The sequence below is a fragment of the Galeopterus variegatus genome, unplaced genomic scaffold (assembly GCF_000696425.1).
Source record: "Galeopterus variegatus unplaced genomic scaffold, G_variegatus-3.0.2 Scaffold3770, whole genome shotgun sequence".
NCBI classification, from domain to species: domain Eukaryota; kingdom Metazoa; phylum Chordata; class Mammalia; order Dermoptera; family Cynocephalidae; genus Galeopterus; species Galeopterus variegatus.
The window spans coordinates 13,600-40,559 of record NW_007729881.1 but is presented as its reverse complement, the minus strand read 5'-3'; the positions used below and the strand labels follow the sequence as shown (position 1 = coordinate 40,559).

The 26,960-nt window shown below is 34.4% G+C and overlaps 1 protein-coding gene across 1 annotated transcript in view; it reads right to left on the bottom strand.

Moving 5' to 3' along the window:
* The window catches only part of PARPBP (PARP1 binding protein), a 49,009-nt gene that overhangs the window by 17,971 nt on the left and 4,078 nt on the right, over window positions 1-26,960 (bottom strand). Inside the window, exons 2-6 of the mRNA XM_008585945.1 lie at window positions 21,186-21,293; window positions 13,693-13,863; window positions 12,438-12,592; window positions 3,869-4,052; window positions 1,025-1,203 (exon numbers count right to left, since the gene is read on the bottom strand). Of these exons, the coding sequence (XP_008584167.1) occupies window positions 1,025-1,203; window positions 3,869-4,052; window positions 12,438-12,592; window positions 13,693-13,863; window positions 21,186-21,293 (797 nt within the window). The remainder of the gene's footprint in view (window positions 1-1,024; window positions 1,204-3,868; window positions 4,053-12,437; window positions 12,593-13,692; window positions 13,864-21,185; window positions 21,294-26,960) is intronic.

The following is a 26,960-nucleotide window of genomic DNA, read 5'->3' as shown; positions in this document are numbered from 1 at the left end:
ATGACCAACCAATTCTTATTAAAACTGGAGAGTATCTGCTATAGACTGAATTACAAGCTCCCCAAAATATATATGCTGAAGGCTTAATGCCCAAATGTGACTATATTGAGAGTTAGGTCTTTCAGGAGATAATTAAAATTAAATGAGGTCATAAGGGTAGGGTCCTAATCTGCTTAGGATTGGCGGCCTTATAAGAGAAAGAGAGAGATCTCTCTCTCTCCCCATGTGCACACACCAAGGAAAGGCCATGTGAGCACATAGCACGAAAGCAGTCCTCTGCAACCCAAGGGGAGAGCCCTCACCAGAACCTGAAGGTTCTGGACCAAACAGAAAATAAATTTCCCTTGTTTAAAGTATCCAGTCTATGGTTTGTTTGTTTGTTTGTTTGTTTTTAAGGGCAGCCTGAGCAGGCTAAGGCTGTATCAATGTTTGAACATAATATCAGTACTAATTTATTAAATATTTTTCTTCATAATGTGAGGAAGAACAAGTAAATGTTAATCCCAATGTAAGTCTGGTGTATATATTCTCTCCTCTTCTCAGGCAGAATAGCAGTCCTTGGACCATAGGCCTCAGACTTTGGCAAAAAACACTATTAGTTCTGTTTGGCAAATTATTTAATATCTCTCTCAAGTCTCGAACTCTTTACTTATAAAGTGGGGATACAATTAAAAGTAGTTGTGAGGGCTCAGATAATTTAAGTGAAAACATATAGCAAAGTTCTGAACACACAGCAAAACAAATAATAATTTCAACGCAAAAAATAAGAACAAAAAACATCAAATCCAAAAACTCCCACTAAATGTTTTCACTTAAATTATCTCACAAAATATTATTTTTTTTATATATAACCTCTTCGTATTCAAATGTTCTCCCTTTAACTAACTTTTATTTTCTTCATTCTTTTCTGTGGTTTCCAAGTTCCCTACTATAAACATTTATTTCTTTTATAATCATTGAGGTGTTTTTTTCAAAAATTCTCTAGAGTTAACATTTATATACATGTAACTTTCACATTACTTACCTAAAAAGTGTAAGAATAGAAGTTCCATTATAATGAATTGAGTTTTCATCATCATATAAAAGCTCTGCTTTGTTTTTGGTAGGAGCACTGGCTGCTGCTTCATCCAAAAGAACCAGTAAAGTTTTCACAGTCTCTCTGCCACAGTATACAGTACCATGGTTTATGGCATGAGATTTTGGCTAGAACAAAAAATAATTTTAAGTAAATTTAATCATCATCCTGGCTGGGTAAATTGGACACACTTTCCCATTTCATGGGCCACTTCTTTCCTTCCTCTGTTGTTGAAGTAACAAAAAAATCAGCTATTAGAAGTGGCTGTAAGGCAGGTGAACATTTCTCCCTTAAGCCATACTATAATCAATCTCATCAATTTTCTGATGCACAAAAATAGTATCATCAAAGGAAGACATTAGGTTCTGGTCAAGATATCATTAGGCTTTGAGTCAGAAAAATTTACCCATTTAGGATGGGATTTTGATGACCTGAATATCCCAAAGATGGTTGTAAAGATCTAATCGAATGCAAAACTGAAAAACTAGTTGACATCCACTTATTCAATAATCACTAAGTATATACTATGTCCCCAGTGCAATGTTTGAAGACAAAGCTACAAAGGTGAAAATAATTGCCTTCAAAGAACCCACAATCTCCTTGATAAGATAAATAAGTATCCAAATAACTGCATTACAGAATGCTAATGTTTACACATGGAACAGAGGAAGCACGCTTAAGAGAGTGATCAATGTACCCTCAAGTAAAGGATGGCTTCATGGACAAGGAGATGCACAGAACTAGGAGAAAGTATGGCACTTTCAAGGACCAGGTAGCAAGACACGGCTGAAGAACAAGGTAAAAGGGAGGAAGTTATGTGAGATAAGCCTGGCAAAGCTTTGTGTGTCATGCAAAATAGTTACAAGTCAGTCTGTTACAGAGGTAAAATCTCTTACTTTATTAAGCAAAGAGGTAAAAAGATCCTGCTTAGATTTTAGAAAAATTGATGGCAATATGTAAAATACATTCTAGGTAAAGAATGTTATCAACTCTGGAGACAGGGCCACAAATTAAGAGACTGTAATAGACTACCTTAGAAAGAAAAGGTTCTGAACTAAGATAGTAGCAGTAAAGATAAAGAAAGCATATTAAAGAGCAAGAGCTGGAATATCCACAAATTAAGAGACTGTAATAGACTACCTTAGAAAGAAAAGGGTCTGAACTAAGATAGTAGCAGTAAAGATAAAGAAAGCATATTAAAGAGCAAGAGCTGGAATAACTTAGTGACTACATAGAATAAAATAAAATATGTAATAACATAATATTACATATAGATACCTGTAAGCATAAATTCTGAAGACATGTCTGGCTGGGTTTGATACCAGCTTACCAGCTGTGTGTCCTGTATAACTCTGGGGAAGTTACTTAATTTCTCTTTGCTTAAGTTAAACTTACCTGCAAAATAAGGGCAATGATAGTACCTAACTCAAAGGGTTGGTGATCACTGTGCTAGATATGAAAGCTGCCTTTTCAGGGATATCTGTTATAGCTGTGCCAGTTTCTTCAGCTTTCATCAACATGGTGTTGGCTTCCTTTCTCTACTTGGCAGATTCAGGCTATCAGGTGAACTGTAATGTCTAGCTTCACTGGAACTGTAACAAATTGCCTATCACAATCTGGTGCCTACCACATATTTTTCATTAGTACCAGAGAATTCCATATTATTTAACACTAACTTCATTAAGTATTATTTGATTGTATTTTTCAAAAATTTCTGATTTGCCTGAAAACATAAAATTAAGGACCAGGCTGTTTGCACCATTATTCCTTCTGCCAGGAAATGGGAGAAACTGGTGCTCTTAATTATCTGAAACTGAGACAGCTCCTGATTTATACTTATAGTAATAACCTGGCTATTATTTGAGCCAAGCTAGTCACAGGAAGTGTTAACACACATGAAATACATGGTTAACATCTCAGAATCTCCCCATCCCCTGTCTTCACAGTAAATCTAAGAACATGTATTTTTATAGAAAAATAACTAAAAACAGTCCCTGAGGGTTGTGAATGAATAAATAGATAAATAATAACAATTAAGCAAAAGTTCATTTTCCATTATCACACCTGATGAAATGTGGCTTTTGTTAATTAAACAAACTGCAATAAATGAACTATAATACTCCAAAATTCTGTTCTAGAGCTAAAAACATAGTAGTCAATTTCTCCTATAGTACAGAGGCTAGAATATTTTATATTTGATAATCTATGTAAAAAAAAAAAATCAAGAAAGAGGTAAATGTTTTGGAAACAAATGGTTTAAAGATTGCTAGGTATAGGGAAAATTGGGTTGTAGTACACTAGGAATGAAGGTAGAAAATAAGAGATTATAGAAATCTATAAAAGAAACTTACTGAATGGAAACAATTTCTAACAGGACTGTTGCTGTCCTATAGAGTACTCAGTATTGGAGTCAGAACCCTAGAAACCAGGCTCCTATTTTATTTCTGAGTAAACAAGAAAATAATTGTTTTATGAAAATAATTATTGAAAAATATCACAGAACACCTTAATATACATCAAGACTTACAAGTTTTTAGTGCTAAAAGGGATACCAGTGATTATCCAGGGCCTTACTTTAACAAATACAGTCAATTTGACCCAAAGATGTTATGATTTACCCACGTTGAACATAATCCTCAATAATCCTATTGAGAAACTTAAATTTTCAGCATCATCTTAGAACATAAAAAACACATTCTTCTGGTTTAAGTAGCAATAAGAAACCATTTCTACAATAAATAAAAGAGATAATGTTTTGAATAGAAGGATAACAAAAAATAAAAAGCTCATTACCCGTGCAGGACTGATGTCAGTGGTGCTAACAGCTACACCTCCTTGTTGAGAACTGATAATATTTTTAATCCTCAAATCCAAATCCTGAGTAACTTCCTCTACTGCTTTATAAAAAGGATCCCTACTGTTCCGGCCTTTAATCAGCTGCATCTTTATCACTGACAGTATCTGACCCCCTGCAATGCTGAAAATAGAAATAAGATCACCTTTATAATACTACTGCAAATGACAATATGCTTATAAGCTTGAAAATATAATTTTCAAAGTTAACCTACACTTTTCAGAGTATAGCTTTGATCTTATAAATCAAACAGCAAAGCATTTAAGAAAAAGACAAGAACCATTAGAAACAAAATTTTAAAAGTTTGTCTAAAACAAAATCACTTCAACAAGTTACTTCTTCTTTGATTTGAAAGCTGAAGGAAAATAATTTAGTTATATATGAAATATAACAGATTCAGATATAGTTATATACATGCAATATACTTAAAATATGTACCTTTAGATACAAGATAACTAAAATAGCTGACAACCTAGAATCTAATACTAATTTAATCTTAAAGCCAATTAAATAAGTTGATATTATTATCCCTAAATCACAGATGAAAAACATTGAATTTCATAAAGGTTAAATAGCTTGTCCAAGAACACATGAGGTTCTGGGCTAGGGAGAAAGCAGCAAAGAAGGAGACTGAACTGAAATACATGATGTTGCATTCTAATATGTGATGGATTATTACATGGAATAGGAAATTAAGCAAGTTAGTACTGATCCAAAGCAAACCAGAGATTGAACCAATCATGGCCAATAGACACGTGTTTTAAAAAACCTGAAATCAATGTTTCTGTATTCCAAGCCTGAACCCCCGCAAAAATGGTGTTGCAGCTCTTGCACTAGAGGACTGACTTATGACCAGTGTGAGAAATACATATGAGAATGAACTTTGGTCCATTTTAAGGAAGAAATTAGAAGTATCCAACAATAGACAAGGGCTCTCTTTAGAGGTCATGAGACCCCATATCTCTAGAAGTACCCCTGGAAAGGCTGCACAGTGCCAAATGAGAAAGTGGTCTGGTCTGACTATGGACCATGGATTCAGGCTGCCTGAGCACAAATCACAGCTCTGCCACTTTCTACCTTGGATATGCTATTAAAGTTCTCTTCTGTAGTGGCATAAGGGAAATTATGAATTGAAGTTTTCACCTTCACTGTCTTATTGCCAGATTTTATGTAACAAGCTAGATTCCGTAACAAGCATTGGAAATATGATTGTTCACATTTAAATAGCTGATCCAAATAGAAAAGGAAAGTTAGAAAAAATCAGAGAGACTTAATGTATGATAATAGTGCATTAGACCAGTGTCTTCCCAATTTTCCTGATCATCAGAATCATATTCAGGGGCTGGCCCATGGCTCACTTGGGAGAGTGCAGTGCTGATAACACCAAGGCCATGGGTTCGGATCCCATATAGGGATGGCCAGTTGGCTTACTGGGTGAGCGTGGTGCTGACAACACCAAGCCAAAGGTTAAGATCCCCTTACCAGTCATCTTTAAAAAAAAAGAAAAAAGAAAAAAGAATCATATTCAGCACTTGTTTAAAACATCAACTCCAGATCCTATGCTACTGAATCAAAATCTCCAGAGAAGGGCACTGAATAGTTGCAATGCTTAAAAAGTACCACAGGTAATTCTTATGATTAGGCAAGGTTGGGAAACATTTCATGAAAAAATTAGCTCCCTGAGAAAGGAAGCATATTTCATTAATCTTCATATTACCAGTTTACATTTGGTACACAGAAGAGATGACTGATAAATGTTTGTCAAATAAATGAATATGATCACATGCAACAATCTGAATAATAGTAAGACAAAAGATATATATTTTACTATTGTTCACATCATTATTATTATTATTATTATTATTATTATTATTTGCAATACAAAAGTACTTAGGGGCTTTCCTCTCACACTGTGGAAGACTAAACACTCTGGGAGAATATCTCACTGAGCTTGGCAAGAATAGAGGAAAATCTCCAAGTACTACTCGGTATCTCCCCCAGCAATCAAAAGATGGGCTGGTAAACTGGAAGCTGTGAGTGGTAAGTAAGCAGGAAAAAATGGGGTTTTTCTGAGGACAGACACCTCTAGTAGCACTGTAATCATGACACAAAGCCCTGGTCTAGCAGCAAGGTGAGAGAGGGCAACCAGAGACTTTTACATTCAGTCTGTACCTTCCAAGGGAGAAGGAGATAGTATGGCTTTTACTAGATTTATTCTATGTACTTTTTATTTTTGAAGCTATTTTTAAAAAATGTTTCCTATTTAATGGTGTAGAAATACAATTGCTTTTTTGTTTATTGACCTGTGTCCAGTGACACTGTTAAACTCTACTGCTAATTTTAATAATTTGCCTTTATCATTAAATAGTCTTATTTCTTCTTTCTCAATTGTCATATCTCCTTTTCTTTTTCTTGCCCTACTGCACTGAATTAGACATCCAATACTAAGTTGAAAAGAAATGATGAAAGCAGGAACTCTTATCTGAATCTTAAATTGACTGCTAAAACATTTTACCATTAACTAGGTTTTTGTAAAAACCCTTTATCATGCTAAAGCCCTTATTCTTAGTTCATCATTACACTGAGGGGTTAGCACTATAGGGTGTGTATATGTTTCCTATTAGACTCCCCACCTTAGGCAATCCCTGGGCTTTGTCCCCTGTCCCCTCAGACTTTAGCCACTTTAAGGATAGAAACTCCAATTTACCAAATTCAGCAAATGCTCTCAAAATAAAAACTGGCTTCTCTTCTTGACTTGTCTGTCTGGCTTTCCTCCTCTATCTACTTTTTGACCTCTGCTTTCATCACATTTGACTGCTCATCAATGCATTTGAGAAGCATTTTTATAATATGTTATCCAGCATTGTTCATCATTTTCAACATAAGGGTCAATGAGGGGACCTAGTCTGCCAAATTCCTGCAGTCAGAAGTCTGAGTATCAACGCTGTACCCCACAGTATGTACAATCAGCTATGTTTCAATTTAAAAAAAAAAAGTCTGAGTAGACTCTAGGAATTTTTACATATAAAAATCTTTCTTTTTCAGCTGTTGTTTTTTTCCTTAGTTTTCATTTGAAAGCACAGAAATGCATTTAATGAAATGTAGCCAAAATGAAAACATAATTAACACTATGTGCTTTTTCTGGGAATTAATCTCTAATGGAAAATAGTTTTGTAAAAGATTCAAAAGGTTAACAAATATAAAAGAGTATCTTAGTGCCAATTACAAGAACAGCAAAAAAAAAAAAAAAAAAATGCTTCGGGCCAACCCCGTGGCGCACTCAGGAGAATGCGGCGCTGGGAGCGCAGTGGCGCTCCCGCCGCGGGTTCGGATCCTGTGTAGGGGTGGCCGGTGCACTCGCTGGCTGGGCAGGGTGCGGGCGACACCAAGCCAAGGGTTGCGATCCCCTTACCAGTCACAAAAAGGACAAAAAAAAAATATGCTTCAAATGATGCTAGGAAAAGTCATCTTTGCCCCCCTTTTCTCATTCCTTCTATAGGAACAAAAATGCTAAATATTAAAGACAATGCAATTCATTGACTGAACTGTATTTAGGAAAAAAACTTATAAGACTTGTATTTCAGATACAGCAGGTCAACATTGTGACCCCTGGCAAATTACCCCAAACACCAGGGCTATGACTAGTCTATTGCTATATACTCACTACCAGAGCCAACTATGAACTCTTTTAATGTCTGCTCAGCAACATAGTGGCTTAATTCAAACTCTTGCTTCCAGAACCTAGACACTCATAAGTTTTAACTCAAATGACACCAGGACATTTGTGCTATGCACTGAGGATACAAAACGGATAAAACTTTTCTCTTTAATAAGTCACAACTGATCATATGATACAATGAGATACTGGAAGTATAGAGGGAGTTTGAGGGGAAAAGTAGAGGAAAGAAGGAGGTATTCAGGAAGGCTCGCCAAAAGATACATTATGACTATTCTGGATAAACACTAATAGGAGAATTTAGATGAGAAAGACATAAACTGCAGCTCCTGACTCCTAACTGCATCACACCAGAACCCTGGGACAGAAAGAGAAAAATGAGGCTACTGATGAAAAGCACACTTAAATCTCTGAACTTGTACCAAAAATAAATAAATAAATAACTGGAAGAGAACACTAAGCAATAATACAATTAATTGCTAATACTTTAATGCAATTATTGACTATCTTCACTTTACTAAATAAAGTGACTGGATTTTCCAAATCATACTCAACAATTTGATAAATTATTTCGATGAAATAAATTTTACCTTTAAAAATTAGATGTGATTGAAAGTGTCACATAAAAAGTACCAAAAATGCTTGTGAAATATTTTTAAACAAGAAAAATGTTAACAGGAGATTAGCCTGGATCATTTCAACCAGATCTAACATTTTATAAGTGTATATCTAGTTTAATATATATAATGCAGGTGTGCATCTAAAATTTGTATAATAAACTTGAAATACAGAATTTTAAACTCCTAAACAACATGGAACTAACTAATTTATATAACCTGAAACCTCTAATTTAAGACATTTTTCAAGTGAAAGTATAGTATGCATTTCATGGTGGCACCTACTGGCAAAGTGTAGAAATGCAGCCAAATAGAGCTAAGATGGCTTCATGAGAAGCTAGCAGGGGAGCCAGGAGTGTGAGAATCAATTCCTTTTTTATTTCTTTCCTGTATGTCTATTGTCCTTCCTTCCTTGGACTCAAAGATTACTGTAATTCCTCTATTATACGATAACTAATACAAACATCCTCAGATACAAGAGTGAAATACATTTTATCTCTAAGTTTTAAGATTGAGAGATGAAGAGGATGAAGAAGCCAGAGTGACAGAAGGGCAGGAGTAAGATCATGTACAATTTTATATATCACACTGAGGTTTCTGGAGTTTTATCCTGTACCTAATATGGAATCACTGAAGGATTTTAATCATGAGAGTAACATTTGCCATTTCATAAAAATCACTCCGGCAGCAAGTGAGGACAGGAGGATGGGGTGACTCAAGGTTGAATGAAGGCAGAATAGATGACTCAGAGACAAGTGCAAAGTCCAGGCAAGAAAGGATGAAAGGCTGAAAACATACAGTACAAAGACTGGAAATAAGATAATAGCCATAGGAATAGAAACGAGGGAAAAGAATATTAAAAATATTAAGTAAAAAGAATTAATGGATCTTGGCAAGTGAAGGGATAGAAAAAAGAGAAAAAGGACTTTAGGAATTCTGCTGAAGGGAGAGAGCCTTCATTCTTTGGGAGGAGAAGCAGTTTTACAGGGAAAGATGAAGATTTCATCTGAGACATGATAAGTTTGAGTTTCCTATGAGGTACCACTCTAAAGATAGTTGAAGTTATGTTTCTGAAACTCAAGAAGAGGTTTGGATTTCACTGAAATATAGATTTAGAATAATTTGCATATACATAGTCGGAAGGGTTGGGAAAATAAGAAAAATGACATCTCAGAAATTATGGGGAAAAAGAGTTCCAAGAAGAAGTGATCAAATTTGAGGACTCAAAAGAGAGCAAAGATTACGGCAAGTGGAAGACCACAAGTGATTGTTGTTAGAATAGCTTCAGTAGCAGGGAAAAGTAAATGAATGTGGATCAGTCAAGAACAGGGAAGTAAAGACAAGTAAATGTCTACTCTGTGCCAGAAACTGTACGAGGGCTAGGGTATATCAGTAAAGAAAAAAACCCTTACAGATCTTACTGCCTAGTGAGAAATATACATTAAAAATTTAAGATCAGTCAAGAACAGGGAAGTAAAGACAAGTAAATGTCTACTCTGTGCCAGAAACTGTACGAGGGCTAGTGTATATTAGTAAAGAAAAAAACCCTTACAGATCTTACTGCCTAGTGAGAAATATACATTAAAAATTTAAAAATAGGGAAGCGGAAAGAAGAACAGTATTTTTTCGAGTATTTGAACTGCAAAAAGAACAGAGAAAAAGGGTTTTGCTTTTTCTTATGATCTTTATAGACTATGACTAAAGAACTAGTAGAGAGAGAAATTGAAATTATAAGACAAAATGAATAACCAATGGAGCGATATTAATAATGGGAAAATTCCAAGTTTATCCTTCAAGATTAAGCTCAACTGTAACATCTATCCAGATAAGCATTCCTGACACCTTTGTCTCTGGCTCCCACAAATTGTGTCAATTGTCCTATCCCTTGTACACCATTCTATCTAATATTGCACAATAGGATATGTTTTTAGTTTTTAATAATGTTACTTATTAAAATTATAAAACAAACATATGCTTACTGAAAAAAACAAATCACCACAAAGAAGAAAATAAAGATTGCTCAACTGGACTATTAGATGCCCACTTGAAGACACTCACTATTTAGATACCCACTTCCTCAAGGTCTTCTCTAGGAGACAGAATAATTACTCATTATGACCAGATAGGATATCCAAAATAAATGGCTGCTAAGTTGAAGAAGTCTATTCTATCACTCTACATGCCTCTAAAACAAATGTACTTCTACTCCACTGATCATTTACCCCCAAAACTAGAAATTGCTACAAAAGGAATGTAATTATAACAAATTACACTGGATTAAATATATGCATTCATCTCTGCTTCCTCCTAAAACCTCACTTATACCCCTAAATCACTATTTAGAGGCAAAGAAAACTTCCAAGGTGATGATGAAGCTTCATGGTTCACACTCTGACATAAGCCTACAAAGCAAAGGTACAGAGTGAATGAAGATAGGGAATGTTCCAGAAGAAATGTCTTCAGGAGCAAAAAACAGAACCTATCTATCTATCTATCTATCTATCTATCTATCTATCTATCTATCATCTATTTATTTATTTATGGTGGCTAGCTGGTATGGGGATCTGAAACAGATGACCCAATATTAAAAAGAAACTTTATAGTTTCATTATCAAAGAATTGATGATAAATATATAGGAAGCAATGCAGAAGAAAAAGGTGGATAATTATTAACTCTAGAAAGAAAAATTTGTACAAGAAAAGAAGTATAATCATAGTATATAAAACAGCTTAGCTGTAGGCAGTATTTATAGTCATAATAATATGAGTTCTAAAATATGATATAAAGCAAAACGGTGGTGTAACTATATTAGGATGAAAGAAGATTTGTGTGTGTGTGTGTGTGTGTGTGTGTGTGTGTGTGTGTGTAGGTGGGTGGGGAGGAGAGGTTTGTCAGGAGGTTGGTTAGTGGATTGCAAATTCTCATCTTCTATGCTAGGAAGTTAATAGGTAATGCCTAAAAATCCAAAAATCAAAAATAGCCACATAAAAATTTCATTTAAATGTAGATAAATATAAAAACAAACACATCTTTTTTAAAAAACATATAAAGTCAATTCCTCTGAGGAGGACTTTTTATTATAAGTCTGTAGTACCATTTCACAAAATGTCTATATTGCTTTACAAAAAAATTAAATTTTTAAAAATTAATTATCTGCTATCTTAGAAGAAATGGTCAATATATTATCTGGAAGTTAATAAGATGTCACTGATACAGTCTACAAGTCATTTTCAAAATCCTCCCAATTTACTTCTTATAAGAAGATAGGATACAATTCAGAATAAAATCCTAAAAAAAAAATTCTTGGAATCTTAGAATGGAAAGAAGTTTCATAAAATAAGATATAGTGATTAAGAGAATTGGTGCCAGGGTCAGAATTGACTGAGTTCAGATCCTAGCTACCTAATAACAATGTAAACTAGGATGTTACTTGGTCCCAGTGCTTCAGATGAAGACATCTCTAAATTGGGAATGGTAATAATACCTATCACATAACGCTGTGGTTAAGATCAAATGGTAACCCATGTAAGGAGTGCAGGACAATATCTAACTCATTATGTGTCCAATAAATATAAGCTATTTTTATTAGTACCATGCTATGGCATACCAACCAAACTGACAGTGATCCACAATGATTATTAGCATATACAATCCACTCTGACCCTCAAAATTAATATAAAACTTACCATCCAATACGCTTATATTATAAATGGGAGTCTGATTTTTTTAAAAAAGTCTTACCTCTAATATCACATAAAAACAAATCCCAAATGAACAAAAGATTTACTCATAAGAAAATGAAAAATAACTAGCAGGAAATGGAAAACAGCATTTCTTTGTCAATTTTCTTACTTGTTCTTTATATTGGTTTCCTTTACTGCTAAATAAAAATTTTAAATAACTTATCTATTTCATCATTTCCAGTCCTCAAAAATCTGTTTCTTCCAGATAAAAATAAATGGTAATCCTCTCCTCTAAACCAATTTCATTTGGATATGTCTTCTGACTTTGGCAAAAATTTTAGAATCACAGATAGGCAGAAATTCAGGGGAAAAGGCCATGTGATTATAATTTCTTTATATAGATATTTTGTTTCCCTACTGTTTGGTCTGATACTTGGTCATTTCAATATCTCCTTTATTCCTACCTCTGAATCTGTGAAGTTTTAAAAAGAGATTAATAATACACATTTCTAATTTATGAAAAGCGATTACCTTGGATTTGGTATTTCTCCAAGAATCTCATCTAATTTGTCAATGAAATTAATAAAATTAGACAATCCCTTTACGTGTGTCCTTAAAGGATCAGATGGTGATGGTGCGTATCCTTTCCCTCCAAGCTCTATTGTTCTAATAAATGATGTGGCCACCTGTGAAGTAAAACAAATGATTTAGTTATATTTAATTATTTAGTAAGTTAAAACTACAATTTACTTTATGAAACTAGGTATATCTATATAATTCTGGGTATACAGTTAAAGCGAAGCACATTATGTGACACATGCCACACTTTGATTCAGGAGAAAATAACCAAAGAAACAAGTGGCATGCAGACAGAATTCTTGCTAGCAAGGGTGGTGGCAATGGCACTCTGCTGCAGCCTGAGGAGCTAAGTTAGAGGACAAACTAAGGGCTAAATAGTATATTCATAAAAATATATCATTGACTATAAAGAATTCATTTATGAATATATTCTTATCTAGACTGACTAGTGGTTACTGGAATTGTTACACAGAATGAAAGTAACGTGTCAACTGACCTGTTGTATTAAACAGATGAATTGCTTCCAATCCTCAGCTTCTTTATTTGTAAAATAAAAATTGATTAGACTATCACTAATTTCCATCTAGCTTTCACATCTTAGGATTATATGATCATGTGTAGTTCCAAAGGCCTTGACTTTATAATGATAAAAATACATAGTGATTGCTAAAGGTAAGAGTGTCTCCATCAAAGATGAAATGTTCTAAAGCAGTATTTTCCAAAGTGCATCCTAAGGAAAAAAGCTCTATGAAATGTCAACATTTGGGGAAAAGTTCCATTGTCAAGTAATTTAGGAATCAACAGATTAAATAACAAGGTTAATCTGTCATAAATTATAAGCAGATTTCTTTACGGCAGGACTTCTAGGAGCTCTTGATATACAAAATATGTTATGTATAACCAATAAGGGAATACGACACTATTTCTAAACTTTTTGTCCTTAGAAACATGTATTTAAGGAGAATTTATCGGGGCTATCCTCTATAAAATATATGTAGAGAAACACTGCTTTAGAGAAATTCTCCCTTGCCAAACTTGAAGGACACAGTAAAAAATAAAAGTGCCATGGATTTTCAAATACAGAGGTAGAATATAAATTAACCACTTAAAAGTTGTTTCAACATAGTTACAAGAACTATATATTAAGGTACATGGATCCACTGCTCAAAGAGTCTTAAATAATGTTGAAAATGTAACACATCCATACCAAAAAGATAGACATCTGTTTCTCTTGAGCTGCGTGTTTCAAATCAGTGAAGGCTTCTCTTCCAAGTCCTCTATCAGGAATATTGAGAATATGAGCCAGAGCCAGATCATTCTTTGAATTCACTAGCAGGTTTAAATATGAAAAGATGATTTTCTTTGCTAGTAGCTGCATCTGTACAACAAAATATTCAGTTATTTTCTTTATTGCAGTTGTTTTAAATCTATAAACAATCTTTTTTATACACAGTAAAGATGCATATGATCATTCAATTACAATATCTCACTCAGCTCCTTAGGAAAAGAGAATTGCCATATAAACTAAAAACTTAGGTTGAACAACCAACATATTCATGCCCATGAAATCAATTTTCTGTCAATGAGAAATGATGAGTAAATAATAACTATTATAACTGTTGGAAAATGGCTCTTAGAAGATTATATAAATGATACAGTTCAAATCTGTATTTCTGATGAGGCCTCATCTCACTCCTCTGCACCTATTTGCCACTAAATAATTGACAATAACAAAGCCCACTGATACTTGGGCACAGGCCAACTAGCTTTATTTGTTCCTATATATATGTCCCTTACAATGCCAGATATAAGGGCTAAAGCTAAATGTTTAAATTTTGACAATTACTAGATACTGACTTTGATAATACCAAACAACCAACTAAAAATTAAAATGAAGAGATTGAATCAAATGATAAGCAAATAACAGCACGTGACTGATGTTGGCATTAACTGGCCTCAAGCATAGCTATAGACCACTCAAGCACAAGATAAATAATATTTGGGAAGACATGATAGGGGCATCGGATCTTTTGTATATATTGCACTTGTCCTTTACACTCAAATAATAAACCAGGATATTTAATAATTTTTTTCTTAATAAGCTATTTATAGCTATTTATGGCCTTGGAACTTCTAGTACTAAGGAAGAAGTGACCATGTAAATCCCCACAGATGACAGCTATAAAATATTAGGTTAAAAAAAAAAAAACTGTGTAAAGACACAGAAAAGCATCAAAAAGGCAGACACGAGTAAGAATTGTGAGTGTGTGATTATTTGAGATTCTGCAATTTTGAGTAATAGGGGGAAAGTGACTGATCATGTGAACACTGCAGATAACAACTATAAAATATTTTTTAAAAATTTTAAATACAATTTAACGACTCTAGAAGGTGATCAAAAGGCAGACAAGCTGGAGGAAAGTTTAATTTTAAAAGAACTGCATCAAGAAGGGTATGAACTAAGTTTGAGGTTTACTGGCCCAAAGGTATGCCCAAATCTCATGGCTATGACTACAGAAAATAGAGGTAACCAAAGGCGTCAGAAATTAAAACTCAGGAAAGTAGTTGTAAATTTAAAGGGTGAAGTCTTGTTAAAAATTCAGAGCATAAATAGCCCAAATATCTGGCTGACAGCTAAACTACACAGGGTGGGAGAGACCCCAGGATGTCCATCAAAAAACACAGGTAGAAATCAGAAAGAAATATATTCTAGAAAAACTGAGCTACAAGGAGCCAGAGCTATGAGTTTTAAGATTTGCTTAACTGAATGCATTCTACAGCTGTGCAGTTTATACAGCAGAAAACTGAAGCTTCACAGGTTTGAAGTTTTAAGAGTACAGAGCCTGAACCTGGTACAGCAACTAGAAAATTCAGGAAAATCCCTAGAAGAAAGAAAACCAAGAAGTATGTAAGCCAGAAGATACTGGAACAACATATCAAATATGCTGAGAAGTGATCTTAAGAATTACTATACAATTATAATAATCAAGACTGTAGCATTTGAGAAAGAACACACACTCAGATCAATGGAAGAGAATAGCGTCCAGAAATAGATCAACACAGACATGAAAAAGGACAGTCTTTTCAATAATTGGTGTTGAACCAATTGGTTATCCACACACAAAACAAATGAACCTCAACCTAAACATCACACCTTTTATAAAGATGAACTCAAAGTGGGTCCAAATGTACAACACAAAACTATAAAACTTTTGAAGAAAACATATGAAAAAATCTTCATGACCTGAAATTAGCCAGAGTTCCTATACAACACCAAAAGCACAATTCAGAAAAAGAAAAACTTGATAAATTAACTTTCATCAAAATTAAATTCCTTGTATGGAATTCTCTTCCTGTTCCTACCCTCTGAGTTACTCTCACCCAACCTTCTGCTCTGGAATCCTGTTTGTTTCTAATTCTTAGATGTTGCTCCCAGACTTCACTTGAAACTCTCTTCTTGCCCATTCCCTTGGCTAATGAACTCACAAATTCTAAACTTAATTCACCTGCAAAACTTAAAATTCATAAATCCTCCAGTAACTTTAATAACTTAGCTAAACAGTTTGAGTCATGGGGGCAGATCCCTCATGAATGGATTAATGCTCTCCCTGGGGGCAGGGGGCCTGAGTGAGATCTCACTCTATTAGCTCCCACGAGAGCTGGTTGTTTAAAAGACCCTGGCACCTCCCCTCTCTCTCTTGCTTCCTCTCGCCATGTGACCTGCTTATACCTGCCAGCTGCCTGCTGCTTTCCACCATGAGTAGAAGCAGCCTGAGGCCCATGCCAGATGCAGCTGTCCCAGAATCATAAGCCAAATAAACCTCTTTTCCTTATAAAATAAATAACTTAGCTAAAGTCCCAGTAATTAACAATCTATAAACTCTAAGAAAATACCTTCCTTATTAAAATTAAAATTTCTCCATATTGTACCTAATCATATTTAAAATTTTTGAAGCATAAAACAAACTAAAAAAGGTAGCAATAAAAATTACAAATGATCAGAAAGCCTCTTAGATAACTATTAAGTCTCAAGTTCACGTATCTCTTAAAAGCAACTTTAAAGATAACATGCTTTTAGATTATTTAAATTTCCGTGTGAAAAACAATTTTTAAAACTTTGTTGGATAGGAAAAGGTCACCTTAAATATGGACTTGAGATATAGTTTCAGCAAAATTAATTAACACAAAACAAAGTTTAAAGATTAACACTAAGAAACTTTTCTTTTCCTTAAATATTAAAGATACTAGCTAAATGTTACCTTTCACAGAGATTTCCGGATTTCCCAATCTAAAGCAGACATTCATACACACTCTTTCTTATCACCCTGTGATAACTCTTCATATCACCCTATTATAATTCTCTGCATAGGTCTTAATACTTTCTGATACTTTATTTTTTTAATCCTTACACTACTTTATGAGTTCAATAAGAGCAAATGATGTATTCTTAGAACCAAAAAGAATGACTGTCATTATAGTAGGTAATCAATCCAATTTTGTTAATATGTTCTCAATCAAGTTTTGTTCAATGATGAATGAAAAAAAAATTAATACATGTATTTGACCCTTTTAGAAATTAAAAAATTAAAACTCAATTAATAAAACCTTACTTGAGATCAAATAAGTGCTCATTTTTTAAATTATGTGTCCTTACAAAAAAAATTACTCTAAGGTACAACCAAATGAAAATTAGCTTTAAGATTTGTCCTAAATTTTTATAAAATAAGGAATAATACTGTTTTTTGTTTCTATATCAAATGTTCTTTTATTTTCACAGCAAATCACAATAATTCATGTGCTCTATAATATGAAATTTCCATTTTTAACTTCATACTGCAACAATCTATCTAAAACATAAGAATCTCTTCTTTATCCCTTTGACATTTGGGAAGAATAACACAATTGGCCAAAAATCAAAGCAGAGAAATGAAACAGTGTTCACACTGTCATCAGAAACTTTTTTATGTTTCCTATATTAAATTTAATGCAATCTCTGTTTCACTGTGCTGCTGATATTCAAAAATAATTAGCACTTCCTAGTATATATATGCCTGATCCTTAACTGTGTACAAAACCAGGTCTTCAGCCCCCACATCTACAACTTGTTCTTTAAGGCTATCAAATTCTGTTCTTTTGATCTGTAATGCTGGGCAAACATCAGGGAAAAATATACTGGAGTCCTCAAAGTTAGAGTGTTTCTTTTAACTTATGGCTGCAATTGGAAATCTATCCCTATCATTACGGTCAAATAACATGGCAGTTATGGTTTCCCTGCTCTTGTATTTGCAAGCAGGTTTTAGAGAGGCTCCCTGGAAAAGCAGTCCACTTAAGTCAGTTATGATGTCCAGAAGCAAGGGCCTAAATTGAAAAAATCCACAAGACTGAAGCTTTTGCCAAGATACCAAATATGAGGATACTCTTCTGTTTATTTGTTTAGTAAACTGATTCTGTCCATACCATAAAGTATTTGCAATGTTTGTTTAGGAGTTTGACAATTTTATTTAAGCTTTTTGACAATTCCGAGTTTCTTCCTATCCCTTAATTCTTACTGAGATGCAGATATTCAATCTAATTTTGAAGTCAGTTTTTCTAAATTGAGAAGATTAACCATTTGTACAGGTATTTTTTACTTTCTTTGCCAATACATAAATACTTCATATAATGACCAAAAAGAGTTGGACTAGAACATACTGGTAAAATTTTTATTTAATGTATGATTTTCTTTTAGGGCCTTTATACTATTTTTCCTTTCATTACTTTAGATTTTAAAAAGTAATAGGTTAGTACTTTAGAAAAAATAAAATAAAATAAAGAAAGAAAAATATTGTTCCTCAAATTCATCCATTCATCTACTTGAAAACTCTGGGATGGCATTAGTAAGCACTTTTAGTGGTCAAAATCTTTGCAAAACTGCAACCCAAAAAGTCACTTTAAAATTTTAACAGAAATATATTGACTTCCAAAAAAACCTTGTAAAAACAAAAGTTAGAAACTAAGTAACAGAAGCATGACTAAGAGGATAGCTGCTACTTTAACATTCCTTGAAAAATCTAATCAAATTAGTAGAATAAAATCAATAAGTAGACAAAATTCTATCAGATAATATGATCCAAGAAAGCAAAAGATAAAAAGTAGTGGATTCACACAATGAAATGAACTGTGAGCGCTTTGTAAATGAGGAAACTATATGCTTACAATGAAGACCCATCAATTTCTATATACTATAATCCTTTGTGATGGATATCCCTTTAGGATTATGTTTTATATTTGGAAGCCAAAATTCTAAAAACTTAGGTCTTTTTATATACACAAATTAGTTCATCCCTCTTAATAAAAAAGTATAATAACAATTATTATTTCCTCCCTATAGAGCATGTGGGATAAATCAAACAGAAGAATCTACAAGCAATCTACCTTCTTGATATATAAATGTACTCCTTAAGTGCCACTTAGAAAAGACTAGGAAAAGACTAGGAGGAGTTGATAAGAATTTTGTCAAGATTTGAGGCAGGAGAGAAAAACAAAAAGTATGCAAGTGAAAAATGAATTTCAAGCAAGAGAAAATAGTTACAAATCATTAAAAGGAACAAGGTCTGGGCAGGAGACACTCAAGGTGGGCTTGGGATATTTTCTTGTACCAGAAAAGAGGAAAATGATCAAAACGTCTAATAGGGCATGCAGAAAAGACACAGAAGCCAGCTAGAGGGGCTTCTATTTTAGCATCAAAGGTTAATGATTGTAACTGATTTAAAAATACTTAATAAACAAAAATCTATGAGTCCATAATAATATACACCCAGAAAAGGAGAAAGATAAATAGAAAAAAAATATCTAATTTGCCCCTTTGCATAACTATTATGCCAACTCCTAAATTGGTACAGAAAATTAAGCAGTGACCCTGACATCTTTAGAGAACTATACTTCATCCCATCTGAGATAAGGGTTTCTTTACTAAGAAATGGCAGTTAATTAATACAAAAACATGATAGAATTAGAAACTTACTATTCTACAAAGCTAAGAAATAACTGATTCAGGCAAGGATTAACTATGCATGCTTAAAACCATTAGGTAAAAGGTTGTTGTGAACAGAATATTTACGCACTGCCAGAGTATCATCCAACAGATCTTTGCTGACAGCAAAGGGAAAACTACATCTTTCTACTGGAGACATCCGGCAATTTGGGACAAAAACTACATCTTTCTACTGAAGACATCCGGCAATTTGGGACAACCTGAGTTTGTGTCTCCTGATGTGATAGAATATTAAATACTCTGCAACAGATATAAAGTATTTCTTACGAAACATTAAATCTAAATCTAAGCAAGCTTTCAGATGTAACTGCCAGTTTATCCATCTTTCTACTGGAGACATCCGGCAATTTGGGACAACCTGAGTTTGTGTCTCCTGATGTGATAGAATATTAAATACTCTGCAACAGATATAAAGGATTTCTTACGAAACATTAAATCTAAATCTAAGCAAGCTTTCAGATGTAACTGCCAGTTTATCAGAAATACAGCAGAGGAACAAGTTAAATAATACCACAAGGAAATAATCAAGTAAAAAGAAAGAAAAAAAAGATTAAGGGAATTCTTCTAGATTAAAAGAGTCTAAAGAGACATAAAAACCATTTGGGGGACAAATGGAGAAATTTGAATATGGAAGTTAGTAAATGATATTACAGAATTCATATTTAAGTTTTCTTATATATGATAAATGATATTGTGGTTATGTTCTCATTTTCAGAGAATGCATGCTGAAGAATTTTAGGGATAAAGTTCCACATGATATCAGCAATTTACTTTTAAATAGAACAGAAAAAAATATTAGATGCAGGTATAAAGCACATTATTAAATCCAGGAAGTAGATATACAGGTATTTACTTGAGGACAGTGATAAAATATATTTTTTAAAGTGCAATCTGTATAAAATAGGGCTTATGGGTGAATCTACCTCAGCAATGTTTCCTGAAAAAGGAAGAAGTTGATTCACCAAATGTGTTAACTTACTTAAGCAGCTGGTTTTGGAAGTAGTGCATTCTTGACCTTTTATATATCAGACTTTTAAAATATGTTCAATGCAATTTTACTGCTTTTTCTGATACTCATACTTTCATCTTGTCAATGATGATTTTATTGACCATAGAAACTTTCATTACCATGGTTGGGGGGGGTAACCATATATAATTATGTATCTAGCATAGTGTTCAGCTGAAGATAAATTATATTCGACTAAATCTGTAAGTGGCACCACTTTTCTGTGTTTTGTTTGCACAATGAACCCTGTTATCAGAACTTTTAATACATCAGTTGTACTACTGCAAAAGGTACAAACCAGATTTTTCAACTGAACACATTCTCCCAAAAATCAACCAACTAAAACAGTAAATATGAAGTTTCTCAAATAGAAAGATTCAAATAACTCTTGACAATCTGGACTACTTTTCTGGAACTTTGAATGATACCTATTCTTGCTAAGTACCTCTTACCCTTGGCCCCAAACCGTGAAGACCCTGATTATTATCATATACTTGCCAGTTTCCAATATATTAATTTTTGCAAATACAGTTTTATTTAAACAAATTAAAAACTTATTTAAAAAAACAACAAAGCATCAATAACTCTAATGTACCACCAAATTAATAGTGATTTGAAGGGGATCATATCCTGCTTTAATTTACTCACAATTTATCAGTACCTTTTCATTATCCTGGTTGTGTTTACTAATTGGTGATGTTGGTACATAATGATCAGCTTCGTCATCTACCGCATACCGTTTTCCAGACAAAAAATCCCGTAGTTGACTCTGTAGGAAATATACGGTATACAAATAAAATGCTATCCTGACTATAATAAATACTTCATGGAGGAAAATGAAAGAGAACACTTGCCCCAGAACTTTCTGTCTGGTTTCTAGTTGCCCGCCTTCCAAGGCGGCAGACCCTAGCTCAAGGCGTGCCCTGAGCAAGTCACCTCGCTGCACTCTTGGCAGGGCTGCGTGTGGCCCTGCTTCCTGGGGAACTCCTTGCAGATGCCACGTGTAGTCCTGCCTCCTGAGACCCCCAGGACCAAGAGAAAGGTGCAACTTCACATCAGGCTCTACTTAGTGTCACTAATGTTCCAGTGCAGGGTACTACCTGACATTTGTTGGCAGTCATTAAGTATACATGGAATTAAACTTCATAATAAAATGCTTCAATCTGTTTCCAATGGTACCTGTACTCACAGAGTTTTACAATTTTAGAGATAAAAAGGTGACCTTGGAAATTTAGTCTGAGCTTTTTATTTTTTATAAGAAAAATTAAAGAAACAACAGTCTTACCTAAGGCCTCACAGTAAGTCAAGGAAAAATTTTGTCATCTTTTACATGTTAATGACCCATTATCTGACTAGAATAGGTGATTTTAAGAAAATTAATTGTAAACAAAGTGTATAAACTAGTGAAGAAGTAATAGTAAACACATTAACTGCTCAGAGAACCCAAAGAGGTGCTTCATTTTATATGTATATAAGTTAATCTAGTGTCCTAAGCAACACAGTATTTCAGAATAAATAAGTTTGTGTGAAAAAACAATTTATAAAGAGATATTTGCCTTCACCCTGCGATACTACTCCACATCTCTGTATTATTTCACTTATCCCAAGAGATCTAATATTATACAGATACACAAACACACACACACACACCATTACTGATGAGTAAATCTGGAGGGGAGGTACAAATTGAATTTAAAAAGCTCAATGAAATCACACTTTTCCTCTCAGCTATTACAAAGTTTTAACTGAAATAATTCATCAATATGTATACTTCTTAAGAAGCATTCGGGTTTGCCACAATTCTAATGATATGAGCTGGTATTCGCAGAGTTAATCATAAGAGAAAAAGCCTAGGATTTTGTTGTTCATTATATTTACAATTTTTTTAATCATTACACAATGTAAACATTTTTTGTGTCCCTTTACCAGTTTCTCCCTAATCCCCTCACCTCTCCCCCTTTCCCACCTCTAGTCCTCAGTTTCATTCTCCCCTTTTGAGAATTCAAGGAATTATTGTGATTGCTGCATTTTTCTTTCTTTTGTCTTTTTTTTTTTTTTCAGCTCCCACTTATGAGTGAAGACATGCTGGCTTATTTCACTTAACATAATTTTCTCTAAATTCATCCATGTTGCTGTGAATGGCAGAATTTAATTCCTTTTTACAACAGAGTAATATTCCACTCTATATACACCACATTTTCCTTATCCAGTCATCCGTCAATGGGCATTTAGGTTGGTTCCAACTCTTAGTTATTGTACGTAATATTTACAACTTTTCAATCTCAAAGTGCTCCATCACTAAAAAGAGAATTCACTCTTTAACAAATTTTGAATAGAGGTAGTTCTCACACTTAATGATTCTTCTGTCTTCAAAAGAGATGTTAAAAGCAAAACACAATATTACAAAAAAAAAAGGGAGAATATTACTTTCTGGTAAAATTGTTTTCATATTTAACTACATGCAAAGTACATTGTTCTAGATCACTGGGTCTCAAAGAATGTTTCAAGGACTCCTGAGGTCCCTAGAACTGTTTCAGGATCCTCCCTTTTTCAACTAGATATAGACATGAAGCCAAATTTTCTTGACATGTTTCAATCAAAACAACATATCAAATAGAACCAGACATGAGAATCCAGCCATTTTTATCACACACAACATTAAAGATATTTGCAAAGATATAAAACAATGTCATTATCCTCACAATTTTATTTTCATTTTTGGGAAATAATTATTCTTCATAAAATAATGTTACTTATGTTAACGTCTAATAGGTTTATTATCAGTTTTTTAAGTAAATATTTTAAAAATTACTCAATTTTAATTTTTTTTCCTTTTTGTCTTTTTTCGTGACCGGCAATGGGATCGCAACCCTCAGTGTCGCGCCCGTATCGCGACCGGCAACGGGATCGCAACCGGCAACGGGATCGCAACCCTCGGTGTCGCGTCCACACTGCGCTCAACCAGTGAGTGGACCAGTCTCTATATGGGATCCGAACCCTCGGCGGGAGCGCCGCCATGCTCCCAAGCGCCGCACTCTACCGAGTGCGCCACTGGGCCGGCCCGTCAATTTTAATTTTTAATATGGTTTAATTTTTAAATATCAATATTGATTTAAATATCAATAGGTATAGCCCACATAATCAAAATCTCCTTGTAATCCTGAATAATTTCTCAGTGTGTAGAGGTACTAAGACATAAAAATTTGAATACTAGGATTCTAGATAATATAGTGTAAGGCTTTCTGAAGCATAAAAATCCCAATATATTTGCTATTATACACTATTAATCTTCTTGATTTGTACCTTTACTGATTTGATAAGCTGCTACTCATTCTATTTTAATTCTTATTAACTTGAAAGATGTACTATATTTTTCCATTCAATTAATGGTTACCTTTCCTTACCCTATACTCAAATCAGACCCTTATCTATTATTTAAAAGTAATGACTGCCACTTCTCTCAACAAACTACAATGTTTAGCAGTTTTAACTCTAATATAAGAATCACCCTTAGTATAAGCCTTCCATTTTAGCACCTATATACTCCCTTATGATTTTAACTACACACACTCTAAGTTTCATTGATCTACCATCTTTCCCTCAACAGATATCTGTTCAAGTTTATCTGTTTAATTATTAAGGTCTCTGGAAAATTAAATTCTTCACATGAGATACAAGCAAGACATTGTAAGTTTTTTGCATATCTTCACAAATACTTCCTTTCAAATGATATCTTGGTTGGGAATGAAATTTTTAGGTTGCTTCCTTCAGGAAATGCTATTTAATTTTTTGTTAAACAAGAAATTTATAATATTTAAATTATACTTAAATTAAATAATAAAGTTAAATAAGAAAGCTTGTAATGTTTATCTTTATCCTTAAGAATTCAGGAATTTTACCAGGATATACCTAGGTATGTGTCTTCTCTCATCAATACATGTTGGAACTTGGTAAGCACTCATCATCAACAGATGCAGGTTTCTTTTCAGCTAAGAGAAAGATTTATTATAACGAATATATTCATAACAAATATATTATGTATCTATAGCCTCTTATGAATGTTTCTTTTTTTCCTTCTGAGATTTCTATCATTTGCATGTTAAGTCCTTTACATCTAACTTCCACTTAAAATCTAAGTTAAGTTAAATTTTCTTAACTTTTCCCTTATGATTTCTTTATCTAATATTTTTTTCTCTATGATTTAAATACTTATTATGCTTGATTTTCAGGATACTAATTTGGGTCTGAATTCATTCATTGTGTTGAGAACTCTTCTCTCTCTCTCCTCTCTCTCTTTTAGTTCTCATGAAAAGTTTATTTTTCATAATAAAGATTAGAAGAAATCACTCTGAAGCATTTATCTCTATGTTATGCAGTTACATAGAAGTTTTTCTGCTTTATACTTTCATGTTTTCATATTTGAAAAATATACTTTTCTCATTTTTATAAATCTGATGTTATAACCTGATAATCAATAATTATTTTAAAAAGTGAACAACTTGAATAGTTGGCTTACACAGGAGGACCTGATTCATAAAACTTACAAATGTTTAAATGCTACACAGTAAGTAAATGCTTACCACATATACAGAACATCAGCTGATGAAACTTGAACTATCCCAATAATTGCAGATGCTAGCTCACATCTAATCCTTCTTGTGAGGAATTTCATCATTCCTTTCTCTGTTGGAAACCTCCAAAGAAATATGGGTGTTTGCAGGGAAAACCAGATTCTTGATCTGGAATACTTTCCATCTATCCTGCAGCTTGACAGTAAAACTTTTCACCTGTCACTTGTCTCTTAAAACAAAACGTCCTAGACCTTACATGCCCTTAAAATCTATTATGCTGTTTTTTGTCTTTAGTCTAGTCTGAGGTTTTGTCTAGGGATTGCTCTTCTTGATTCCACTCTAGGGATAAGCTTTTATCCACAGCCCTAAGAGCCAGCCCACACACCTGGGAGGAAGGGCATGGAAGCAGCCAAGGAAGGGATGGGGGCTACAAACATAAGAATTCTTTTGTTTTAAGAAAGAAAAAAAGCAAACATTTTTAGATAACGGGGAGGGGGGCAAACATTTACAAGAATAAAATCTAGTTATTTATTAAGCACTATAATGGTATCCACAAAAACAGGTGTCTCTAAGACTTCTGGACTTAGGAGGTTTGATGCTGGTTTTCTGTGTTAAACCGAAACTCCTGGGGTGCCCCTCTCCTTCTCGGCTTGGACAGTGAATTGGTGCTGGGTGGCTTCTTCAGTACTCTAAAACAGGAGGCTTTTCCACTGCCTCACTTGTTCCATCACAGCCAGGAGCTTCTCTAGGACTCCTCTCTTCCTCCCAGCTGTGTCAGTAACCCCAGCAATCCTGAATTTCGAGGTCAGGTCCCTTATTCAGAGGGACTCTTCTTTCTGCTGCTGATGATGCTGCTGGGCCAACGAGGCTGACAAACAGCCAGGAGCTTCTCTAGGACTCCTCTCTTCCTCCCAGCTGTGTCAGTAACCCCAGCAATCCTGAATTTCGAGGTCAGGTCCTTATTCAGAGGGACTCTTCTTTCTGCTGCTGATGATGCTGCTGGGCCAACGAGGCTGACACTGCCAGATCTTCTGCAGGAGCTGAGAGGTCTCGGTCGGGCCCTAACTGCCCAATGTACCCCCTTGGTGGCCTAGGTATTAGAAAGCCTCCTCTTGGTGAAAGTGGCCAGAGAGCAAACCCCTGCCGGGTGGATTGGGAGATCCTGAGAAGAATATGGAGGCATTGGGGACTCACTCACAGGACCCCACCCCCCCACTTCACTAAGTTGGGAGGCATCTCCTGATGGCCTCTGGCTCCACAGAAGGGCCGCTTCCTCAGGGATACTGTATTTTATGAGCTTTCTCAAGGGTGGCTTTCTCATCACGAAAGAAGGTCTCCCATGCTCCAACGAGTTCAACCCCAGAACCTGCGCTTCCGGACCCATCCCAGTTCCCCGCCAGACTGGCCAGATGATTTACGCACACGCCCCAACCTGAGCCCCAGGAGGTGCACTTGATTTTTTTTTTTTTTTAAATATCTGGAAAGACTTACGTTTAGGTGCTATCTTTGAATTTCCTTAAGTACTTAATATTTTATGTATTAAAGTTATCATTCCCCGTGTAGCAGCTCTATTTGTTAGGCATGTGTTGCCAGCTGATTCATCCTTCTCTGGCTGCTGGGAACCTTCAGATGGTTTGTTGTTTTCTTCATGGGCCCTTTGGGGCTCAGCTCTGACTGCTGAGATACCTTAAGTAGTGACAGTTCTACAAGTAACAGAAGTTGAAATGGTCTCTACCCCTGTGTTTTGGGGGGGGGTTTTGTTTGGATTTTTTTGGCAGTTGGCCTATACAGGGATCAACCCTGGACCTTGGTGTTATCAGCACCAGGTTCTTTTTTTTTTTTTTTGTCTTTTTCCGTGTCCGGCA